Genomic DNA, 24,103 nt, shown 5'->3' on the forward strand with positions numbered 1-24,103 from the left:
ATTTCCCTCTAGCAGTCTTCAGAGCATAAGAATCCATAGTAGGGCCTCCCTGGTGGCGCAGTGGTTGAGAGTCCGCCTGCCGATGCAGGGGATGCGGGTTCGTGCCCTGGTCCGGGAGGATCCCATATGCCGCGGAGCGGCTGGGCCAGTGAGCCGTGGCCGCTGAGCCTGCGTGTCCGGAGCCTTTGCTCCGCAACGGGAGAGGCCACAACAGTGAGAGGCCCGCATATCGCAAAAAAAAAAAAAAAAAAAAAAGAATCCATAGTAAATCCATAATAGCTCAAGCTTGGAAAACCTGGCTACTTATTGAAAGATGTCTATTTATTGACTGAATCAAATGTTCTAAAAACCACAGTTTGAAGTGATTTTAAAAGTTGATTTAGTTCTCTCAGTGACTTCCAATTTTGTTCTAAGCAAAGTATAATGTAAGGGCACTGACTGGAGTCAAAATATCAGAGTTCAAAACCCAGCTCTCTCACTTTATGTTCAAGTTACTTCAGTTTATTCATCTGTAAATAATCTTTACATGATTGTTTTGAAGATTTAAAAGAAATGTGCTTTATAAAAATGTCTTTTATATTTTATTAAATTCCCCTAATTTAAAGAGTACTAGGAAAAAAATTAAAATGTAAAACTGACTCTCCTTGAAGCTGTGAATTCCTCTCTTGTATTTCTGGCTGCTGAACTTTATACTTAGCACCAGTGCTAACTACATGGCTCTTTCATAGTATAATATAGATAACCCTTCCACATATTCATTGACAACAAACATTGATTCCCTGCCTTCTGTATGCAAGACTCTTTGTCAAGTGCTGGAAATGGAAACATGAATGAGACATAGTTCATGCCACCAGGGTAATTACAGAATAGGCAGTCGGAAATGGAGACACTGAATCTATATCTTCACAGGGCCACACAGTAAACTGATTTCATAATTAGTTAAACCCCTAATACCATGTATATATTGAGATTATGTGATTTTTGTGAAATGCTACACCAGAAGAGAATCTGGACTTGGTCCAAAGAGAAATACCACTTTATTATACCACTCTAAACTAAACCAGTAAGTCATTAATTAGCTTTCATAAATGCAAGCAGAAAGTAAGCTCTTTTAAGAGCAGAATGGCAACCTTTAAAAAATGTTTTATATTTGAAAATAATATTTCTGTTAAAAATGTTTACTCTACTAACTCTGTTTCCATTGAAGAATATGTAAAGAATCACTCCATTATTTTCCTGTGAAGTTCTGAACTTATTTGGAGGAATTATTGACTCTGGTCATAATCCAAGTTATTAGAGTCTTAAATGTTCAAAATGGTCAGAGTGTCTTCATTTCATATACTTGGTTTAGCAGAAAAAAAAAACTGATCTCATCTATGAGATACACAGAATTTATTTTGGGTTTGTTTCTTTCTCTAACCTTTTGAAATGTAACTGGGATTGGAGGTAATGGGGGATCATGTCCTTAGATTCTCTTATCCTACCACGGACATTACTGTCTCATTACTGCCTCAAACCAAATCTTTAGTAACTGTAAGATAGCTTTTCCTTTTCAAAGTGGATGCAATACATTTGCCCCTGGTATATAATTGCAAGTTAGCAAGTAGGAACTGTGCATCAAAATACAGTGGTTTCTGGCATTTTGGACTTCTGCCTTTGATAGCTGGTAAGCAGGAAGTAATGGGAAACCCATTGAAAGAGAAAGATAAATGAAACTTTGGTGTAGTCCTTCATTTAAGGCAAATGCTACCAACTTCTGCCAGTGTTTCTGAGGTTACTACCATTTTTTCAGTCTCCTGATTCTGAGGGTAGTTTGCGAATACATTATAAATTAAGTATTCAGGGCTTAATTCAATATTGCCAACAAAATTTTAAAAATCCCAAAATTATAGCCCGCGTCTGGCATTAGAATCTTCTGCCTCTACTGATGGTCTTATTTTTTGCTTCATATTTTTACACATAAATATTTTGTTTCTCTTGATTCTTTGTCTTTACCTAGTTCTTTCCTCTGTCCATTTAGAATGATTTTTTTACTCTTATTTTCCCTGATGATCAAATCATACCCACGCCTTCAGAAGTGGATAGATTATTTCTAGGGTAAATTGCTCAGCAATCAAAACTAATACCTAATGTATTTTGTTTGAGAATGGGGGAGGTATGGCAGAAAAATCTCAAAATATTAAAGATATTTAGGTAAAAAGCTTTAAGAGCCTGTGTGGCACACTTACATAAATTCTAGACAGTAAGATTAGATTCCTGATTCTACCCATGGCAGTAATAAGAGCTAACAATTATTGAGTACATACACTAAATGTTTTACATTTATCCACGCATTTAATTCTCACAAACTAATGCAATATGCACTGTTCTTGTCCCAGTTTTATGGATGAGACAACTGAGGTACAGATAAGTCATTTGCCCAAGGTCACATAGCTGTTAAGAGCCTCAATTTAAATTATGGTAGTCTGTTTTCAGAGGCTAAACTAAGAAGTACTATAGTCTATTGCTTCCCTGGTTGTGCTTGTGGTTCCAAATGTACTTTCCTACTTTTACTGTATAAAGTATGAGTAGCTGGATGGGCCTGAGCTTCAATGTGAAGACCCTTTGTTTCCCTAGGAGAGCAGGCAACAACTGATATAGTGGTAGCACGGGGACCAGAATCTAGCCTCCCAATCTTAGAGTAGTAGTTCTATGATATATGAGCAGTAGAACATTTCAGCAAAAATGACATAAATCGGTCTATTAGTAAGATTAATTTGGCAATGATAGCATGTTTTAGAGTGGAAAACATCAAGAGGCAGAGAGATCAGTTAAGTTTTTCACTTTTCCTGGCATGAATTTAAGGAAGCCTGATTTATAACAGGGGATTTGGCTGTGAAGAAATGCAGTGGAAATTTGAAGGAGAACCAGTTCTGTTGCTTAATGGATTTATTACTTTTTAGGCTGTAGATTTTTCTCATTTACAAGATAGGGGCAGTTTGATAATATACTCTGTTAGGACTCATCTAATTCTAAAATACTATGATATTTTTGAATTGATTGATTGAAAAATAAATAGTAAAATGTAGGGGTCATGTTCTGGTTGATGATTTGCGGGTTATTGGTTTAGAAGTGATTGTTGGAATTGTGCCAAAGGATGAGCTATATAAGACTAAGTAGGTCTGAGCAGTAGATATTTTTATATGAATGGCAGACATGTAGGGGGTCATGTTTGCTCTCCTCATGTACCTTTATCCAATTGGTACCTGTATTCTGTTGGTTTTACTTTGTCACCCTCCTAAAACCTTCCTCTTTTTTGACACTCCTACTGCTTTACCTGGGACAGTCATTAACTGTCTCTTTTTTTAATAACAAAAATTTATTATTAATATGTTCAATCAATATTTCATGATAGAAAAATTATGTGAATACAATGACATAGAAATTTCTGGGACTTAGAAGTAAGAAAAATAGTGATCAAAAGTTTTTCCTGCTATTTTTGAGCAGAAACTTCCTGTACTGCCTAGGGATCACAGCTGCATAAGCAAGCATTAGGACTGCAAGTAACTTTGAACTCTTTGTAGTTGAGATGCCATATGACTTCCCAATTTCTGTGGACTTTTCGTTGACACTTTATGTGTCTAACTTTTTTTTTCTGAGTCGAAAACTAGGATCCATAATTCTGATTAAAAAAACACTTTGTTGTTCTTTTATCAGTCATTAACTGTCTCTTATCTGGACTCCTTGTCTGGAGCTTATCCTCTTCTGATACTGCCCTTTTTCTTTCTGATGCACAAATCTTATCATACTTTCTTATTAACCTTAGAATAAAGTTCTTAGCACAAACGCTTTAGCATGACAATCAAGATCTTTCCTAAAGTAGCCCTTGCTATCTCTTCAGTTGCATCTTTGACTACTCTCCCTCGTTCCCTACCTGCTAGTCATATGAGACCACTCAGTATCATATCATTGCTGTGTTTTATATTTCTTTGCTTTTCCTCCACCTTGGCTCTCCTTTCCCTGCTTTGCTAACTCCTACTCTTGCTGCAAAACCTTGTTCACTGTAGTATCTTCACTGCCTCCTTGCACCTTTCCCCCTCATAGTGGCTCAGTCCTTTGTATAGCCACAATATACATGTCTCTTTTTTAGCACTTCATAATTCTGTAAACATTTGCTTCAATACATTTCCTTGACAGTAAGCTCCTTCACAGGAGGGACTGTGTCTTTGGACTGGAACTTTTAGCACAGTACCTAATGTACTTGCAGCCTGGTAAATGTTTAGATCAATCATCCTTTCCACACATCTGTTAACACCTCTCAGAACAAACGGTCAGAAATGGTGCACTAGATGTTTTACTCTTATTTACTCAATATACTCTTATTAGTATAATGATTACTATCCTAAATTTAATCTGGAATGGGTAACTGGAAGGTCTTGAGAACTGGTTGACTTTACTACTGGCTTGTTGTAAACCTTTTTTCAGCTTTTTAGTTTGCTTATAAGTATTCGCAAAGATTACATTTTGAAAATCAGCATTGAAATTTTTGGCTTTTAAATGTTATTAGAAGGAAAGAATGTGGTCTGATTGAAATGAATATGAGCATTTTCCCTCTACCCCATTTATTTATAGTATGAATGAAACCTCAAAATGCAATGATGTAATTTAACCAAAATGCTCATTTTACATGTAGCTTTGGATTGGTCATGTGATTTGCAGAAAAATGCAAGTAGGGACATTTATTTTATTTTGAACTTTAGAGGGAAAGCAGGTTTACATACAGAAGAAAATTTAATTATTTGCAATCTTGATCTCTAATGGTTGTTGTTGAAATCCATAACTGTCAATCCTTCTGTTTAAATTGAAATCTTAAATAGTGTTTGTTTTAAATACTATACAAAATTTTTCTATTAAAAAATATTGCAAGAATTCACAGGTGAAAAGTCTAATTATCTAATGGCAGGTCATTAGCTCAGAACTTTGAGCTTAGCAAATTTCACTGTCTTCTACCAAGCAATTGAGTATCTCAAATGATGACTATTTCAGCAGGCATCTTTAATGAATAAGATTAAAGGTAAGAACATTTTTTTCTTTTCAAAAGTGTTAATGATATATTAGTAGTTGTATTAAAATTTGTTAATGTCAAAGTATGCTTTTGTAGTTGCCAAAACATAGTGTACATTTTAGTGATGAATTTATAACTCAATGAAATTTTATGTAGTATGCTTTTCTAATTTTTTTTAGATTTATTTGTCTAAATATTTTCACTGGTTATTACAATTCTGTTCCTTAAACAGAATACCAGTATGGTTAAAGCCACACAACAAAATAGGGCACATAAGCCTCTTATTGGTAGTTATTTCAATAATTTATTTTGTTCTCATCTACCAGTTTCTTAGTCAGTAAAATGAAGAGTAATAAAAACCTGTCACCAACCTCCCTTGCAGAGATATTAAGAAAATTCAGTTTCCCCAATTGAAATGCCAGCAATAATAGTAACACATGCTTAATAGCTTTCATTTTAATTGCTGCATAAAATCAGTTTATTAGAATAGCTATATGTGAAAATGATTAGCATGGTAATGTTTCTTTTGTAAGAATTTAAGCTCGACCTTTGATAACATTTTCAACAGTAAGCGGAAAAGGAAAATTCTTTTATAAAATATTTTTAAACTAGTTTGTAACCAGTGTTTTACAGTTTTTCAGACTGAGTTTAAAATTATTAAATGCTTAGAAATAAAAATCAGTTAATATCTACTTTTTGTTTCTTCCAACGAGAAACAGAAATTTTTCATGTTTTCTTACAACTTTATACATGTTATTCTTAAAACAATTATTTTCCCATATAAATTATTAAAGCAGTGAAGTTATACTGTACACTTGATATTATTTCATCTTTATGAATATTGTTCACAATTAAGTACCTGAGAGATTTACAAAATCTTTAACCCAAAAAATGATAATTTGTGCATTTTGTCAATTTTTTTGTGCAAGTTTTATTAATTTAGATTTATTTAGCAAAATTAGTTGAAAGTTATTGTAAACACTACCAATATAGTACTTCTACAAAAAAGGACATGTCCTATTTTAAATTGTTTACAATTTCATGTAATAACTAAAATGGACATACGTAATTTTACAGTTATTATTAATATCTAGGAAGATAACATTAGCTTTTAGGATGGTTGACATTTCTGTCCTACTAGATGTCTTCATTTTTGTCCATGAAATTTAAGTTAGTACAGTTGTTGCTTATGTTAAATATATTAATCCTTAAGTATAGATATTAAGCCTTCATTAAGTTATGAATCACTTAACTATTAATGGCATCTCTGATCAGGTAGTCACTTATGCAGATTAAAATTGTTTAATGTATAATATCACCAAATAATATTTAGTCGTCAGCAGTTTTAAAGAAAGATCCTTTGGCACAGGTAGTTTTATGTTAAATTGACATATTGGGTTGGCCAAAAAGTGCCTTCGGTTTTTAAGCAAAAATAAAAGACACATTTTTAATTTTCACCAAGAACTTTATTGAACAATGTACTCACCCTTTTGTTCCACTACCTTCTGCCATTTTTCAGGCGACTTCATAATTCCATCTGCCCAAAACTTTCTTTTTGAGCAAAGAACCGTTCCAGGTGTCTTTTACAGTCTTCCAGGGAATGGAAATTTTTTCGATTAGGAGAATTTTGTTAAAGACCTAAATAAATGGAAATCTGAAGGTGCAATGTCTGGTGAATACGGTGGATGAATCAGAACTTCCCAGCCAAGCTGTAACAGTTTTTTCCTGGTCATCAAAGAAACATGCAGTCTTGAGTTATCCTGATGGAAGATTATGCGTTTTCTGTTGACGAATTCTGGATGCTTTTCGTTGAGTGCTGCTTTCAGTTGGTCTAATTGGGAGCAGTACTTGTTGGAATTAATCGTTTGTTTTTCCGGAAGGAGCTCATGACAGAGGACTGCCTTCCAATCCCACCACATCAACGTCACCTTCCTTGGATGGAGACCGGCCTTTAGTGTGGTTGGTGGTGGTTTATTTCGCTTGCCCCACGATTTCTTCTGTTCCACGTTATTGTACAGTATCCACTTTTCATTGCCCATCACAATTGGTTTTAAAAACGGAACGTTTTCCTTACATTTAAGTAGCGAACCGCACGCGGAAATACGGTCAAGGAGTTTTTTTTTGCTTATGTAGAACGCAAACATCAAAGTGATGAACATGACCAAGCTGGTACAAATGATTTTCAGCGCTTGATTTGGTATTTTGAGTATATCGGCTATTTCCCACGTGGTAAAACGTTGATTGTTCTCAATTAATGTCTTGATTTGATCGCTATCAACTTCAACTGGTCTACCCGACCGTGGAGCATCATCCAGCGAGAAATCTCCAGCGTGAAACTTGGCAAACCACTTTGACATGTTTAATCAGTCACAGCACCTTCTCCATACACTGCACAAATCTCTTTTTTTGCATTTCAGTTGTGTTTTTACCTTTCTTGAAATAATAAAGCATAATCTGAAAATGTTGCTTTTTTTCTTCCATCTTCAATATTAAAATGGCTACACAAAAATTCACCAATTTTGATAAGTCCGTTTTTAAATGCACACTGATATGATAGCTGTCACATACAATCTAACAAAATTGTTTCGGATGAAGTTAAAGACAACTAAGTGCTAATAGAGCCATCTTAAGGAAACAAACGAATGAACCTTTTGGCCAACCCTATATTTTAAAAGAATTTATAGATGACATATGCCTTTGTTAATGTTGTCATAAGTTATAATTAGTATTTTTTAGAAATCAAAGTTTAAAAATTTATAGTTAATATTTGAGCTATGCTTATGAAGGTTTTTAAGAGAATACATTCTTCAAAATTCTAAATTATTTCTGTAATTTTACCACCTCTAAAGTAAGTTAATTGTAATATATATTGAAATGACATTACCATTTGAACTTTACAATAGATAAAATATTTATTTTCTCACACTTTTTGAGTCCTATAGTAGTAAATACTGGTGTGTATTATATATATTAAGCATATAACCTGCTTTCATTTTTTAAAGGGTAATTCTATTTTGAAACAGTTATACTAATGTGTTATGTCTTTTTTTAAAATTGTACTTAACATAGGGAACATTTGTTAAGTGCTCTTGTTTTTAGAGAAGAGGAAATACATGTCTGTATTCATTTATTTAGAGCATATATTGAATCTACTGTTTATTCTCATGCATTTTATTTTTCCCTGAAAATATTTACAGAGATCACTTACTATTATAATATAAATGTGCATTAATTTAGATTTACATTTAAATTATTTTAAGCATGCAAAAAACAACTGTTTCATATTTTTTATTGTAAACATAAAATTAAATACTCAATACTTATTTTGTTTTCAAGATTAAAAAACGAAGCTCCCACTAAGGAACAAGAACCTGTGTCTGAGGTAAATTATGTTACATTTGATATCTCTTAAAGATTTACACATTTGAAAGTATTATGGGTGTGATTTTTAAAACACTTCAATGTGTGTATGTCACTAACAATTATTGGTATGTTATCAGAAAGAAAAAACATGAGATTTTTGTTTTCATTATATATAAAAATATTTAACCCTTGGTAAAATTGTAAAGTGTTTTATTTTGACAAAGGCATTATTATATTTCACTTGCCTGTTATTTAGTTCAACTAATAATGGAGATAAATTTATGACTTAAAAATTCTGAAATTATTAAAATATCAAGCATTTGACACATTGGAAAATTAATCTTTTTAGAAGACTCAAAAAGATTTAAATAATTTTTAAAATAGAAATATTTTGAATATATATTAAATACATTTTAGCTATCTTAAACAGGCACTCTGAATATAACACTCAGGGTTATCATATAAATGTTACTTACTGGGCAGTCTAATGTATGAGTATAGAAATAATTTTGCTTATGTACGTGTTTTCTTGGTGTCAGTTTTTGAAATATTGCTTAATGTTACTTGTCTCTGAGTGTAATGAAGTGAGGCAGGTTCAGCATTTCTATTTTGTAGAGTGAATAAGTGAAACCTAGACAGTATCAGCCTTCTCTCAAGTGGCTTTCTTTTATCTCATGGAAACTTTTCATTTGTTTGAAATGTTTTTAACTACAAATAAATATCTTTACCAGATATAGGATTTCTTGGTTATCTGTTTTTTCTTGAGTGAGTTTTGGTGTTTGTGGTTTTTGAGGAATCGGTACATTTTACCTATAATGTTGAATTTATATGTAAACAGTTGTTTGTTGTATTCCCTTATTCTTTTAATGCCTGTGGGGTCTGCAATGATAATCCTTTATTTCCAATATTGACAGTTTGTGTGTTCTTTTTGTTTCTAAAGTTGTCATATATTTTACTTTTAACTAGGTTATAAAGACAGAATACAGTGTTACCATTTTTACTTTAAATCGTCTTTTATAACAATTAAATACTTAAAAAATTTTATATTCACCTTCATTTTTTCCATTTCTAGTGTTCATTTCTTTATGTAGCTCTTGGTTTCTTTCTAATATCACATTCCTTTTGCCTAAACAACTTCCTTTGAAATATCTCATACTGCAGATCTACTGGTGATTACTTCTTCCATGCTTTTTTCCTTGAAAAAAAATCTTTATTTTTCATTTTTGAAAGTAATTTTTTGGTGAATATAGAATTCTGGGTTAGCTGTTTTCTTTCAGCAGTTTAAAGAAGTCATTTTATTGTCTCTTGGCATGCATATTTTCTGATGTGATGTCTTACTGTAATTTTTATATTTGTTTCTATATATGTATGTAATGTGTCAATTTTCTTTGGCTGCCCTCAAGTTTTGTCTTTATCTTTAGTTCTTATCAGTTTGAACATGATGTGTCTAAGTCTGGTTTGCTCAGTTGTTTATTTATATGTTTATGTATTTATGTATTTATTTTTGGCATTCGTCCTGATCGGTATTCTCTGACTTGTCCTGTATCTTCTACTTCTGGGGTTTCAATTTCACATATGTTATACCATTTGACATTAATCCCTGTTCTTAGATGCCCTGTTCTAGTCTCCCCATCCCCTCCTCCCCACCTCCCGCCACACTTTTTTTTCTTAGTGTTTCAGTTTGGGTAATTTTTATCTATTGACCTATTTACAGATTCATTTTTCAGCTGTGTAAGGTCTACTGTTGAACCCATCAAAAACATTTTCCATTTCTGTCATTGTGGTTTGTTTGGGGTTTTTCTCCTAGCATTTGCATTGATTCTTACAGTTTCTGATCCTTTGATAAAATTCCTATCTGATCATGCATGTTGTCCTCCTTTTTCTGCCAAAGCATTTAACATATTAATCATAGTAATTTAAAATTTTCTGTCTGATAGTTCCAACAGCTGGGTTGTATCTAAGTCTGGTTCTGCTAATTGTTTTATCTTCTGACAGTGTACTTTTGTTTTTTTTTCCTTTGCTTTTTCTGTGTATGTTTGGTTGAAAGCAAGACATTATGTGTAGGACTGAGATAAATAGTATTTATATCTGAAAATGGGCATGATTTTTCTCATGTTAGGCCACTAGTGTGGGATTTGGTCTACCTAGTAGTGAGTTGACTTGGGTTTTGTTTTGTTTTGTTTTGTTTTGTTTTTTTGCGGTACGCAGGCCTTTCACTGTTGTGGCCTCTCCTGTTGCGGAGCACATGCTCCGGATGCACAGGCTCAGCGGCCATGGCTCACGGGCCCAGCCGCTCCATTAGAAATTTCAGAAGCTAGTGAATATAAGCATGTGCAAGAAAATAGAAGATGCTATTTGAATTAAATGTTTAATTCTTCATCATGGTCACCTGTTTCTAATAAAGTAAAGTGATTTTAATAGAGCATGGGACCATCCAAGGACAAGATGCAGATTGTACAGTATGTGTTTCACATGGTGGGCAAAGATTTTCAGAAGATGGGTCTTTTAAAAAATTGTCTAGTGGTGAGTTAATTCATTGTGACTGGCTCATTTATTCCAAAGAATCTTTGTCTTTAGTTTGTTTCCTGTGCATTGTTTTTAGCAAAAATTACAACAGAATCAAATATTTGCAACTCAAAAAGTGGTTTCAAAGATTGGAAAAATTTAAACAGAATTTGTGATAATGAAAAAATCATATTTCATCATGATGCTTTTTTTAAATGGAAGTGTTTTTTAATGTATATTCAGACTGATAGTTTAATAGATGATGCTTTACAGAATGTGATAAAATATGTGTGAGTGATTTTTACATATTGTATGTTTTGTGCAAAAATAATTTATCAAAGTATCACAAGAAATTATTGGAAGCTCAGATGCTGGAATGTTCTAAATTCAGTTGAACTAAGGACATTAAAATCATACAGCTAATCATTATAAATATTATGTGTTTCATTTGTATAGTAAAATTCAAAGCAAATTTATAATGTTATTAGGAAATCATGTTAAATCTGAAATACTAGGAAGAATAAAAGAAGCAAAATAATTTTTCTTACCTTTTGATTATAAACCAGATATAGTACATCATGAATTAATGTTTATGATTACTAGGTATATGTACATTAAGAATGATGTCATTGCAAGAGAAGAAAGTTTTTTTGTTTGTTTTTTGTTTTAAATTATTTATTTATTTATTTATGGCTGTGTTGGCTCTTCGTTCCTGTGCGAGGGCTTTCTCCAGTTACGGCAAGCGGGGGCCACTCCTCATCGCTTTGCGCCAGCCTCTCACTATCGTGGCCTCTCCTGCTGCGGAGCACAGGCTCCAGATGCGCAGGCTCAGTAATTGTGGCTCACGGGGCCAGCCGCTCCGCGGCATGTGGGAATCCTCCCAGACCAGGGCTCGAACCTTTGTCCCCTGCATCAGCAGGCAGACTCTCAACCACTGCGCCACCAGGGAAGCCCGAGAAGAAAGTTTTGACTTAATTGCAACAAAATTAAAAACTGGATTAATTATATCTCAATAAAGCTGTTATTTTAAAAAAATCTAGATATGGTCTAGCTTATCACATTGTCAGTAAGTTAGGAAGAGTTGATACTTATGTAAAAAAGTTGTCCTGGCCAGGATATGATAATGGAATAGATATGGCACATGTATACAAGTGTGTATAAGCCAGTATTTCTCCCCCAAAATAATTATGCCAAATTTGTGCCTTGCCCAGCTCATAATCATAATTTAATACAAAAAATTCTGCATTTGTGAATTCAAATGTGATCATATTTTTTTTAGTATTGTACAAAGGATACATATTTTAGGAGTGAGCAGATGGAATATTCTTGTCAATTCTGAAAACAACATTAAAATCACAGATACCTGATGAGCATCAAGATTAAATACAATCAAGATACTTGATACTTTGCACACAAATTAGAGATGTGTATCAGATATGAAAAGATATAATATCAAATGTCAGAGTACATTATGTTGAGATCAAAACCATCTTGGTACAAAAATATTACAGATTTTTACACATTATCCATATGGGATGGTATTTTGAACAAAGTGGCAAAAGTTTAATAAAGCTTTACAGTTAGAAAGCATGACCATATATGAAGCTCTGTGCTTAATAAAAATCCTATTCCTTTCCTTACCACAAATGAAAGTAATTTTGAAAGTGTGTTCAAGGAATGTAAAACTTGAGTAAGAGATGTGAATATTCTTCCTGAATTTGAAAATAAGTGAAAAAGAAATTGGAAATGCATGAATCACTAAATGAGAGTATTGATAATTATGGGAAAAGTGCTGATCAAGTAGACATTAGGTTATAAATGACCTGACTTCATATTTGAAATAGGTATATGAAAAATTAAATGAAATGTCTTCAGATTTTGAACTTTTAAACTGGAGAAAAGTTATTTTCTATAGATTACATCTGATTTACAAAAAGCAGCTACTGACCCAGTTCTTAAATATTTTGACAATTTAAATTCTATAGAAATTTCATGTGGAATTGTTTAAAGCAACATACAATAATAATAAATTGTGATATAATCTAAGCCTTATATTTGGGTCTTCTAAAACTGATTAACAAAGTGGTGTTCAAAATTTTAAAACAATACCAGCCACAGTAGCCTTCTGCAAAAGAAGTTTCAGTAAGCTGAAGTTAATTTTAAATTATGTAGAATTGTCACTTGGTCAAGAGAAATTGCCAAGCATGGCAATTTACTTATTTGAAACAAGATAAGAAAAGAATTAGACTTTGAAAACGTTATTGATGTGCTTGCTTCCACTAAAGCCAGAAAAGTAAAATGATAATAAATTCTGGTTTTGGTAGGCATAAAATGTTTAAACTTCAACTACCATTGTGAGTTTAATATACCAACTTTTCAGTATTTTTCAACTACTTTAATGTTCTGGGGGAAAAAACTTTTAAAAGTATACAGAGAGGAGAATTGTGGGAAGATGGCACAGTAGGAAGCACCAGGAATCTGGCTCCCCACCTAGACAGCAATTGCACAGATTGAATCTATCTGATATAACTATTTTGAAGCTCTAAAGTCTGTTGAAGGCTTGCAACTTCCAGGCGAAGACTTAGAGAGTGAATTGCAGTTAATTTCCATCAGTTTAAGCCCTTAGCACTGTAGCAGCCATATGGCAGGCAGCTGTGCACATGTTCCTGGAGCAGCTTGCACACAACTTATGGGAGCCAGAGTGGGCAAAAAAGACCTTGTCCTCCAGATATTGGGAATCTGGTTGCTGCTTCTTATCAAAGAGTTGCAGACAAAGAAGTGGGCACATTATTGTTGCACCTCACCCCCCATTGTTGCAAGCCCCTTTCCCTCCAGCTGAAGTGACTTCCAAGGAATTTAAGTGGACAGCCCTTTTTCTCCCTTCATTTTTCACTTCTCCCCCTTTCAGGAGTCAGACATTAAAGACTAGGACATTCAAAAACAACTGTGTATGTGGGTAAAATTAGAAAGAGATTGCATATGCCCAGGGAAAGGTTCAGAAAAGACATAAGAAGACCTTAAGTTTACACCTCAGGGTGATTTGGGAACAGAGACAGCCTACAACAATAAAAATTAAAAATAATAATAAAAATAGAACAGGCAAATGCTGGGCAAGGGGAAGAATCTGATTCCCAGAGTTACTACATTATTAGACTCAACTGTCCAGTGTTCAACAAAAAATCACAAGGCATACAAAGAAACAGGCAAGTATGGCCCATTCAAAACAAAAAAAAAATCAACAGAAATTTTCCTGAAAAAGACATAATGGCAGATATACTAGACAGAGAATTTAAAACAACTGTCTTAAAGATGCCCAGAGAACAAAAGGAATGTGTGGAGAAAGTCAAGAAAACAGTATGTGAACAAAGTGGAAATATAAATAAAGGGATAGAAAACCTAAAAGAAACCAAAAAGAAATTCTGGAGATGAAAAGTGCAATAACTGGGGCTTCCCTGGTGGCGCAGTGGTTGAGAGTCCGCCTGCCGATGCAGGGGACACGGGTTCGTGCCCCGGTCCGGGAAGATCCCACATGCCACGGAGAGGCTAGGTCCGTGAGCCATGGCCGCTGAGCCTGCACGTCCAGAGCCTGTGCTCCGCAACGAGAGAGGCCACAACAGTGAGAGGCCCGCGTACTGCAAAAAAAAAAAAAAAGTGCAATAACTGAAGATGAAAAATTCACTAGAGGGATTCAAAGGCAGATTTGAGCAGACAGAAGAAAGAATCGGCCAACTTGAAGATAAGACAATAGAAATTATTGAGTTTGAGGAACAGAAAGAAAACAGATCGAAGAAAAGTGAACAGAACCTAAGGGAGCTTTAGGACACCGTTAAGTAGTCCAACATTCGCATCATGAGAGTCCCAGAAGGAAAAGAGAGAATATTTGAAGAAATAATGGCTGCAGACTTCCAAAATTTGATGAAATACATGAATGTAAACATTCAGAAAGCACAACGGATTCCAGGTAAGATGAACTCAAAGAGACCCACACTAAGACACGTTATAATTAAACTTCCAAAAGATAAAGAGACTCTTGAAAGCAGCAAAGAGAATTGAATCATCACATACAAGGGATTCTCAATAAAATTATCCACAGACTTCTCATCAGGAACTTTGGAAGCCAACAGGCAGTGGGTTGATATATTCAAATTGTTAAAAAGAAAACCTCAAGAATCCTCTATCCAGCAATTCTGTCACTCAAAAGTTAGAGAGAAATTAAGACGTTCTCACGTAAACAAAACTGAGAGAGTTCTTGACCACTAGATCTGCCCTGCCAGAAGTGCTCAAGGGAGTCCTGCATGGTGAAATGAAAGGACAGTACATGACAACTCAAAGCTCTGTGGCAAAATAAAGATCTCAATAAAGGTAAGTGCATGGGAAATTACAAAAGCTAGTATTTTGTAACAGTGATTTGTAGCTGTACTTTTTGTTTTCTACATGAGGTAAGAGATGAATGCATTTAAAGAAAAAACAATTTTTAGTGTAAAATTTAGTATTTCTCTAACTTTGGTTTGTAACTTCTAATTTTGTTTCCTACATAATTTAGGTGACTAAAGCATTTAGTTTATATCTAGGTATACAATGAATAAAGATGTAATTTTCTGACATCAGCAACCAAAAGGAATGGGGATGGAACTATAAAGGAACAGAGTTTTGGTACGTTATTGAAATTAGCTGGTATAAATTCAGATTAGAGGCTTATAACTTTAGGATATTACATGTAATCCTCAAAGTAACCATAAAGAAAATAGCTATAGAATATACACAAGGGGAAATGAGAAAATATTTTAAACATTTCACTACAAAAAAATCAACTAAACAGAAAACAAGTTAGTAATGAAGAAAATGAGAGCCAAAAAAGTAATAAGATACATAGAAAACAAACAGCCCAATGACAAAATAAGTCCCTCCTTATCAGTAATTAGTCTAAATGTTAATGTATTAAACTTTCCAATCAAAGGACAGAGGTTGGCAGAATGGATAAAAAATACATGATCCAACTACATGCTGTATACAAGAGACTCACTTGAAATTCAAAGACACAAGCTGAAGGTGAAAGGATGAAAAAGATAGTCCATGCAAATAGTAACCAAAAGAGAGTATGGATGGCTTTACTAATATCAGACAAAATAGATTTTCAATCAAAAAAGCTTACAAGAGAAAAAGAAGGACATTATATATTAATAAGTTTACTACAGCAAGAAGATATAACAATTATGAATATTTACACACCTACTGACAGACTGCCAATTTATATGAAGCAAAAACTCACTGAGTTGAAGGGAAAAATAGACAATTCTACAGTAATAGTTGGAGACTTCAGTACTCTACTCACAATAATTGATAGAATAATTAGACATAAGTAAGGAAGTAGAAGACTTAATAAACCTACTAGATTTGCAGACATACACAGAACACTCTACCCAGCAACAACAGAATACACATTCTTCTCAAGTACACATGGGACATTTTCCAGGATAGACAATATAGTAAGCCACAAATTAAATCTCAGTGTATTTTAAAAGATAGATGTCATACAAAGTATCTTCTCTGATCACAGGATGAAATTAGAAATCAATAATAAAAGGAAAAATGAAAAATTCTCCAGATTTTAGAAATTAAACAATACACTTTAAAACAACCAATGGATCAAAGAAGAAATCACAAGGGAAATTAGAAAATACTTAGATAAGAATGAAAAGAAAAATACAACATGCCAAAACTTCTAAAATGCAGTGAAAATGATGCTAAAAGGGAAATATATGGCTGTAAACCCTTATATTAAAAAATGAGAGATCTCAAAGCAACAACCTAACTGTACAACTTAAGGAACTAGAAAAAGAAGGAGAAAGTAAATCCAAAGCTGGCAGAAGGAAAGAAGTAAAATTAGCACAGGAATAAATGAAACAGAGAATAGAAAGCAATAGAGAAAAGTTGGTTCATTGCTAAGGTCAACAAAATTGACAAACCTTTAGCCAGAAATACTTAAAAAGAGAGAAGACTTAAATTACTAAAATCAGAAATGAAAGTGGGTACATTACTACCATTTCTATAGAAATAAAAATGATCTTGAGAGTACTATGAACTCTGTGTCAACAAATTGGATAACCTACATGAAATGGACAAATTGCTAGAAACTCAAAACCTAGCAAGACTAAATCATGAAGAAATAGAAAATCTGAGTAGATCCATAACTAGTAAGGAGATTGAATGAGTAATCAAAAATCTCTTAACAAAGAAAACCCCTTGACATGACAACTTCTCTAGTGAATTCTAACAAACATTTAAATAATAACTAATACCACTTCTTTCAAACTTTTCCAAAGTTGAAGAGGAAGAAATATTTCTAAACTCATTCTGTGAGGCCAGCATTACCCTGATACCAAAGCCAGACAAAGACAATACAAGAAAAGAAAACTACAGATAAATATCCCTTATGAACATTGATGCAAATTTCCTCAACAAAATACTAGCAAACAGAATTAAGCAATATATTAAAAGGATTATATACCATGAACAAATTGGATTCACTCCTGGAATTCAAGGACAGTTCAGTATATGAAAATTGATCAATGTAATAAGCCACCTCAATGAAAGGAAGCAAGAAAAACTACATATCACGTCAATTGATGCAGAAATGGTGTTTGACAAAATTCAGCACCCTTGCATGTTAAAAATGCTCAACAACCTAGAAACAGAAGGAAACTGCTTCAACATAATAAAGCCATATAAGAAAAACCCACAGCAAATATCATACTCAGTGGTAAAAGACTAAAAGATTTTTCTCTAAGATGAAGAACAAAGCAAGATGTCCACTTTCACCACTTCTTTTCAACATAGTACTGGAAGTTTTAGCCAGAGCAATTAGTCAAGAAAAAGAAATAAAAGGCATCCAAATTGGAAAAGCAGTAAAATTATCTCTGTTAGCAGATGATACCATTTTATATGTAGAAAACCCTAAAGATTTCATACAAAACCCTATTAGAACTTAAATTAACTCAGCAAAGTAAATAGCAGGACACAAAGTCAGCACACAAAAATCAGTTGTATTTCTATACACAAGTAATGAACAATCTGAAAAGGAAATTACAAAACAATACAACTTTAATAGCATAAAAAAGAATAAAATACTTAGGAATTTAATCAAAGAGGTAAAAAACTTCTACAAAGAAACGATAAAACTTTACTGAAAGAGATTTGAGAAGACAAAAAAAAATGGAAAGACAACCCATGTTCATGGATTGGAAGACTTAATATTGTTAAAATGCCAATAGTACCCAAAACAGTCTACAGATTTATTGCAATCCCTGAAAAAATTCCAAAGATATTTTTTGCAGGAATAGAAAAACTCATCCTAAAATTTATATGGAAGTTCAAGGGACTTCAAATAGCCAAAACAACTTTGAAAAAGAAGAAAAAAAGTGCAGCACTCAAATGTCCTGTTTTTAAAATTTATGACAAAGCTGCAGTAAACAAAACAGTGTGGTATTGGGATAAAGACAGACCTATAGACCAAAGGAATGAATAGAGAACCCAGAAATAAACCTTTGTATATATGGTCAAATGATTTTTATGGGGGTGCCAAGACCAATGGGGAAAGGACAGTCTTTTTAATAAATGATGCTGGGAAAACTGGATATCCATATGCAAAAGAATTAAGTTGTACTCTTACCCAGCACTATATACAAACATTGACTCAAAATTGATAAGGGACTTAAATGTAAGACCTAAAATAATAAAGTTCTTAGAATAAAACAAAGGACAAAAACTTCATGACATTGAAATTGTTAGTGATTTTTTGGTTATTACACCAAAGACACAGGTAATGAAAGAAAAAAATTGTACAAATTAATAATTTTGTACATCAAATATACTATCCAGTGAATAAAAAGGCAACCCATAGAATGGGAGGAAATATTTGCAAATCATATATCTGATAAGGAATTAATATCCAGAATATATAGAGAACTCATAAAACTCAATAACAACATAAACAACCCAATTCAAAGATGCATAAAGGACTTGAACAGGCATTTCTCCAAAGAAGATATACAAATGGCCAATAAACACATAGATGTGCAACGTCACTAATCATTAGAGAAATGCAAATCAGTGAGATACCACCTCACACCCATTAGGATGGCTACTGTTAAACAAAACCCAAAAAACCCACAGACACATAAACACACACACACACACAAAACCACAAAAAACTCCAAAACCAGAAGACAGGTGTTGATACTGATGTGGAGAAATTGAAGCTTTGTACACTGTTGCTGGTAATGTAAAATGGTACAGCCATTGTGGAAAGCAGTATGGCAGTTCCTCAAAAAAATTATATGATCCAGCAATTCCTCTTTTGGGTATACTGTACCCAAAAGACTCGAAAGCAAAGAGTTGAAGAGATATTTGTACTCCTATTTTCGTAGCAGCATTATTCACAATAGCTAAAACATGGAAGTTAAACCAAGTGTCCATCAATAGATGAAAGAATAAGCAAAATGTGGTATACGCATACCATGGAATATTCAGCCATAAGAAGGAAGGGGGTTCTGTAATATGGATCAACTTTGAGGACATTTTGCTGGTGAAATAAGCCAGTCACAAGAAGACATATTATGTGATTTCATTTGTATGAGGTACTTAAACAAAATAAAAGAGAGAGTATAGTGTTGGTTGCCAGAGGCTGTGGGGAGGGGAGAATAAGGAGCTATTGTTTCATGGGTGTAGAGTTTGAGTTTTACAAGATGAAAAAAGTTATGGGGATGGATGGTGGTAATGATTGCATAACAATGTGAATGTATTTAATACCAGTGAACTACACATTTAAAAACGGTTAAGATGGTAAATTTTATGTTATGTGTATTTTATCTCTTGTTTCTATATGGCTTGGCATAGCACTGATGCATAGCACATAGTTAACATCACAGTTTTTGAGACCATTATATATACTGAGCCAGGAAGTGTACTATGATTTTCTTTCCTATACTTCATTTTACTTTTCTGGGTAAAAATATATTTTTACTGATTTGTTTAGTCTTCTGTGTACCTAATGCTGTTTCTTAAAATGTTGTGATGTGTTGTCTAATGTTTGGAAGTATTTTTTCCAAATGTTCACACACATCAAAAAAAAAATTGTTGGAGGGCTTGGAGATCTTCTCTCCGATCTGCTTTAGTTTAAACTAGTTGCTGTCTAAGCCTAATGCATAATTTGTTGTATCAGGATTTTACTTTGCCACTTTCTTGTGTTGGATGTCCTGTTTCCTGAACTGTGAGTTCTTCTTTTCTTGTTTTACTCCTTATTTTGATGAAACATGTCCCCGAACAACTTCCACAGAAAGGTTGATTCTTTTTTCACTTAGTGTAAATTTAAAACTGTATTTACTCTAATGATAGTTTGGCTGAGTTACATAGAAAGCATTTTTCCTATGCATATTTGAAAGTATTGTTTTCGTTAAGTCTGATGCCATTTTTGGTCCACTTTCTTTGTGTTTATGTTGTTTTATTCTTTCTGGCAACTTTAATGATTATCTCTATCTCAGGTGTTTTGAAATTTCATATGTTCACCCATCCTTTTTTCATTCATTATGGTAGGAATTTGATAAGCCTTTGTAATTTTGGGTATTTCTGTTTGGGGGAAATTTTCTTGTTTTATTTCTTTGGTAAATTTTCCCTTTTATTTTCTCTGTTCTCTCTTTTTTTTTGAAACTCCTATTGATCTGACACTACTTCCTGCATCAACTCTTTTGATTGTATGGCATTTTCTTTCTTGCCTTCTATCTTTTTGTCCTTTCATTCAACCTTTCAAAAAAGATTTTCTAAATTTAATTGCTTATTTTAGTTGCCATATATTTAGTTTTGAATTGTTCTTTTTATTTGTTCTTCAGTTGTTTTGTCTTCATAGTTTTTTGTTCTTGTTTAACGGACATAACATTTCGTACCTCTCCAAGGATATTAAATATATATTATACATATTTATTTTGTTCCCAGCAAAGTCTCTGATGTCTCCCAGCCTCTCTCTTTACTCTCTTGTTTATTTTGATCTGTCTGATGTAAAGGATGTCTTCAGTTGTGTGGTGATCCTTGACTGTCCATAAAAGTGAAGTGCTAAAAAGTTTATCGAAAACCCTGTGTTTGGACAGGGACAGGGCTGCCTTGCATAGCCATACAGGTTGTGCACTGCAGCACTCCACAGGGTACAACCCTGTTATATTTATATATACCCCTTACTACTCTCAAAATGTATTGATGTTTACAGTACTAGAAATTAAATGTATGAAATTTTAAAAATACTGTTACTTAAAATGACAAATATTTTTCTGAAAAATAACTATTTGTCAAAACAAAAGAAATTAGGTACAAGAATGAAATTGTTTTACGCTTTTGCATATCTCTTTAATGTCTAGTTAAATAGAAGGAAACTGGATCCTCATGTTTCTGCATTCAATCTGTTGTGATATGTTATTTTGGTTGAAATATAAGAAAAATACCCAGCCTCATCTAGTACTTTAATCTCTTCAGATAATTGTGATTATTCTTTTTTATGACAGCAAAAGTAGACAAGTGAACTTTTTCTTAAAAGGTTTTGTTGCAATGTGGAATCTGACTCCATATCACTGAACTTTTTGTACTCTATTACATTAAAATCTATTGGTCTGGCTTACACTTTGATTGGTTCTTTTATCCATGCATGATTTTATAACAATGTGCATTTAGTCATTTGGAATATATTGGTTCACAAGTTACATAGATCTAAGTGTTGACACGTTTCATTATATAATATCAGGTAATCACATTAATATTAGCATTAATCTCATGAATAGTGGATAAAAGTTATCCTAAAATTTAATTTTTCCTTGAATTTTATTACTGGCAACAAATACTATAGGTTGTTTTCTTTGATGTGACATGCTCACTTTGTCAGTTTTGAAGAAAATGTCTTCTAAATACTCAAGTCTAAATATTCATAGTTTGACAGTCATTTCTTTAAAATAAAAATCATGTTCCATGAAAAAATGTGGCCAAGTTCAGCTTGCAACTCAGCCACAGACCCAAGTGTTTTTAGTGCTCAATAGCAGTGCTTTATGCATATTTGGTCTTTCATTACACAGAATATTAAAAAGACATGCACTCAGTGATTGATATTTAATAAAATTAATTTTACTGCTGGTGTATGCCAGTGGAGAATACAGTGACTACTAGTACAGTTTTGGTTCTATGTCAGTGCCTTGATTTGAGTTAAGATGCCAGCATTTTTACTCACCACTGCTTTAGTACCAAGAATTTTAACCTCACATGCCTCCTGAAAGTGTCTTGGAGGCCCCATGTGTCTGTGAACCACACTTGGAGAACTGCTGACATGGATTATATTGTGAAGGTTGCCTCATGGATTAGTGTGCTGTACAGCCTGCACAGTCTGCATGGCAATTGTTTAGACTTCAACATAGGAAAATCAGTTGCTGAGCTGACTGATTGATTCTTCGGTAGGGAGGATGCTCTCAAAGTCTTTGAGGCTGATAATTTTCTCCAAAGAGGAATCTTCTAGATTCCAGCTGCAGGTGGTGGGGTGAAGAGTGGTTCCTCTGGTTGCTAGCATTCTGGGAGCCAGGCAGAGAGATAAATGTGGGTCCCATTTTTCAGTTTATGGACCTCTACTAAATTTTTCTGTTTTCTTTCAGTACCTCATGCCTGTCCTTTGCCATTCCTGGTGTTCACAAGTCTAGACTGTCTCCAGTTCACAGAGTTAACCTTTGGCCTAAGTGGTAGAGGAAAGGATAGGTACCTGTTGTGTGAGTTGGGGAAAGAGCATTTAGATTTCTCAGCAGTATTCATGCTTCATTTTTACCTTTTGTGTACTGGATAGTGTACTGAATTTCTCCAAATACCAGATCTCTTATGTTCTCTGGGAAAACTGATTCTCTTTTCCTTGCACTCTCTGCTCAGACATGTAGTTGTAACTTCCTCCACACTGTGAAGTCAATTTCCATTCCTCCAGCCACTATCCATGTAAAAATTTGTTGAAATCTCTTTGACAGTTAGTATGCTTTGATGTTTTCTTGGTCTTTTTGAGTGAAAATATTTTATTTCTTTGCCCTCATTTTAGCAGGGCTTTTGGAGTGTGAGGAAATATTACATGTATGTGATTAATACACCATATCACTTTCACAGATTTGAATCAATCACTATTGTGGCTGAGCTGGACCTAGATTTGAAACTTCACCACTTACTGTAGTATTGCCTTCGGTTTTCTACCTAACCCCCGCAGTCTTTATTCTCATTTGTAGAAATGGAGTTTATGATATATAATATGAGGATTAAATAATGAGATAGTGAATGTAAAGTTCTTAACATACTACCTCATGCATCATATATGCTCAATAATTTGTTATAAACTGTTAGGCTGACCTCTGGCTTACTGAGGTTTTAGTGTATTCTTTCCTCACCAAAAAACATTTGAAATAAGCAAAAATATTTCATTTGTCTATTGTTTAATATTACTTGGGTTGACAATGGAAGGGTTACCATGGCTCCAAATATAAAATCATAATTTCATAAATGTTTTATCTAAGTACCTGTATTTAATATGTGTGTATAAAATACTGTGGATGACACATTCAAATTCAAGCTGTGTTTTACTAGTTTTCTATTCAAGTAATTGTAATTATGGCCCATATTTGAAAGAATCTAAGGAAAGCAGGTATTGTTATAAATGGATAACTGTTTCATATCCTTGATTCAGAAGCTTTTGGTACACTGAAATTCTTACAAGTTTTTTAAAAAGCAATTTTTGAAATCATGCTTTTAGTTATGAGAATTATTTTAATACATACTTTAAATTAAGAAATTAATTTTCTCTTTCTTTAGTATACTAGGTATCACACTTAAGTTCTTTTTATCTAGAAAGTTTAGTACAATAAAAGTAGTTTACTTTAAGCTTAGTTTTGAATATAAAAGAAAATTATTATTAATCATTTCAGGAAATTGCAAGACCTAATATGGCTGAAGGAGAAACAGAAACATCAAATTCTGAAAGGTAAATATAAGGAAAAACTGAATCTCATGAAATTCATGTATATAAAATGATACTTGAGCTGTGTTATATTTCAGTTAATTGGCAAAGGCTATTTAAATTTTGTATATGGTGTTCCTTTTAGTAATGGCTTTTTTTTTTTTTTTTGCGGTACGTGGGCCTCT

At 33.3% G+C, this 24,103-nt stretch overlaps 1 protein-coding gene across 3 annotated transcripts in view; it reads left to right on the forward strand.

The window, feature by feature from the left end:
• The window catches only part of ZNF280D (zinc finger protein 280D), a 119,480-nt gene that overhangs the window by 90,816 nt on the left and 4,561 nt on the right, over nt 1–24,103 (forward strand). For all 3 annotated transcript variants that reach the window (XM_060097293.1, XM_060097295.1, XM_060097294.1), the window contains 2 exons: nt 8,381–8,426; nt 23,887–23,942. In XM_060097293.1, coding sequence (XP_059953276.1) covers nt 8,381–8,426; nt 23,887–23,942 — 102 coding nt within the window. The remainder of the gene's footprint in view (nt 1–8,380; nt 8,427–23,886; nt 23,943–24,103) is intronic.

The sequence above is a fragment of the Mesoplodon densirostris genome, chromosome 4 (assembly GCF_025265405.1).
Source record: "Mesoplodon densirostris isolate mMesDen1 chromosome 4, mMesDen1 primary haplotype, whole genome shotgun sequence".
NCBI classification, from domain to species: Eukaryota; Metazoa; Chordata; class Mammalia; order Artiodactyla; family Ziphiidae; genus Mesoplodon; species Mesoplodon densirostris.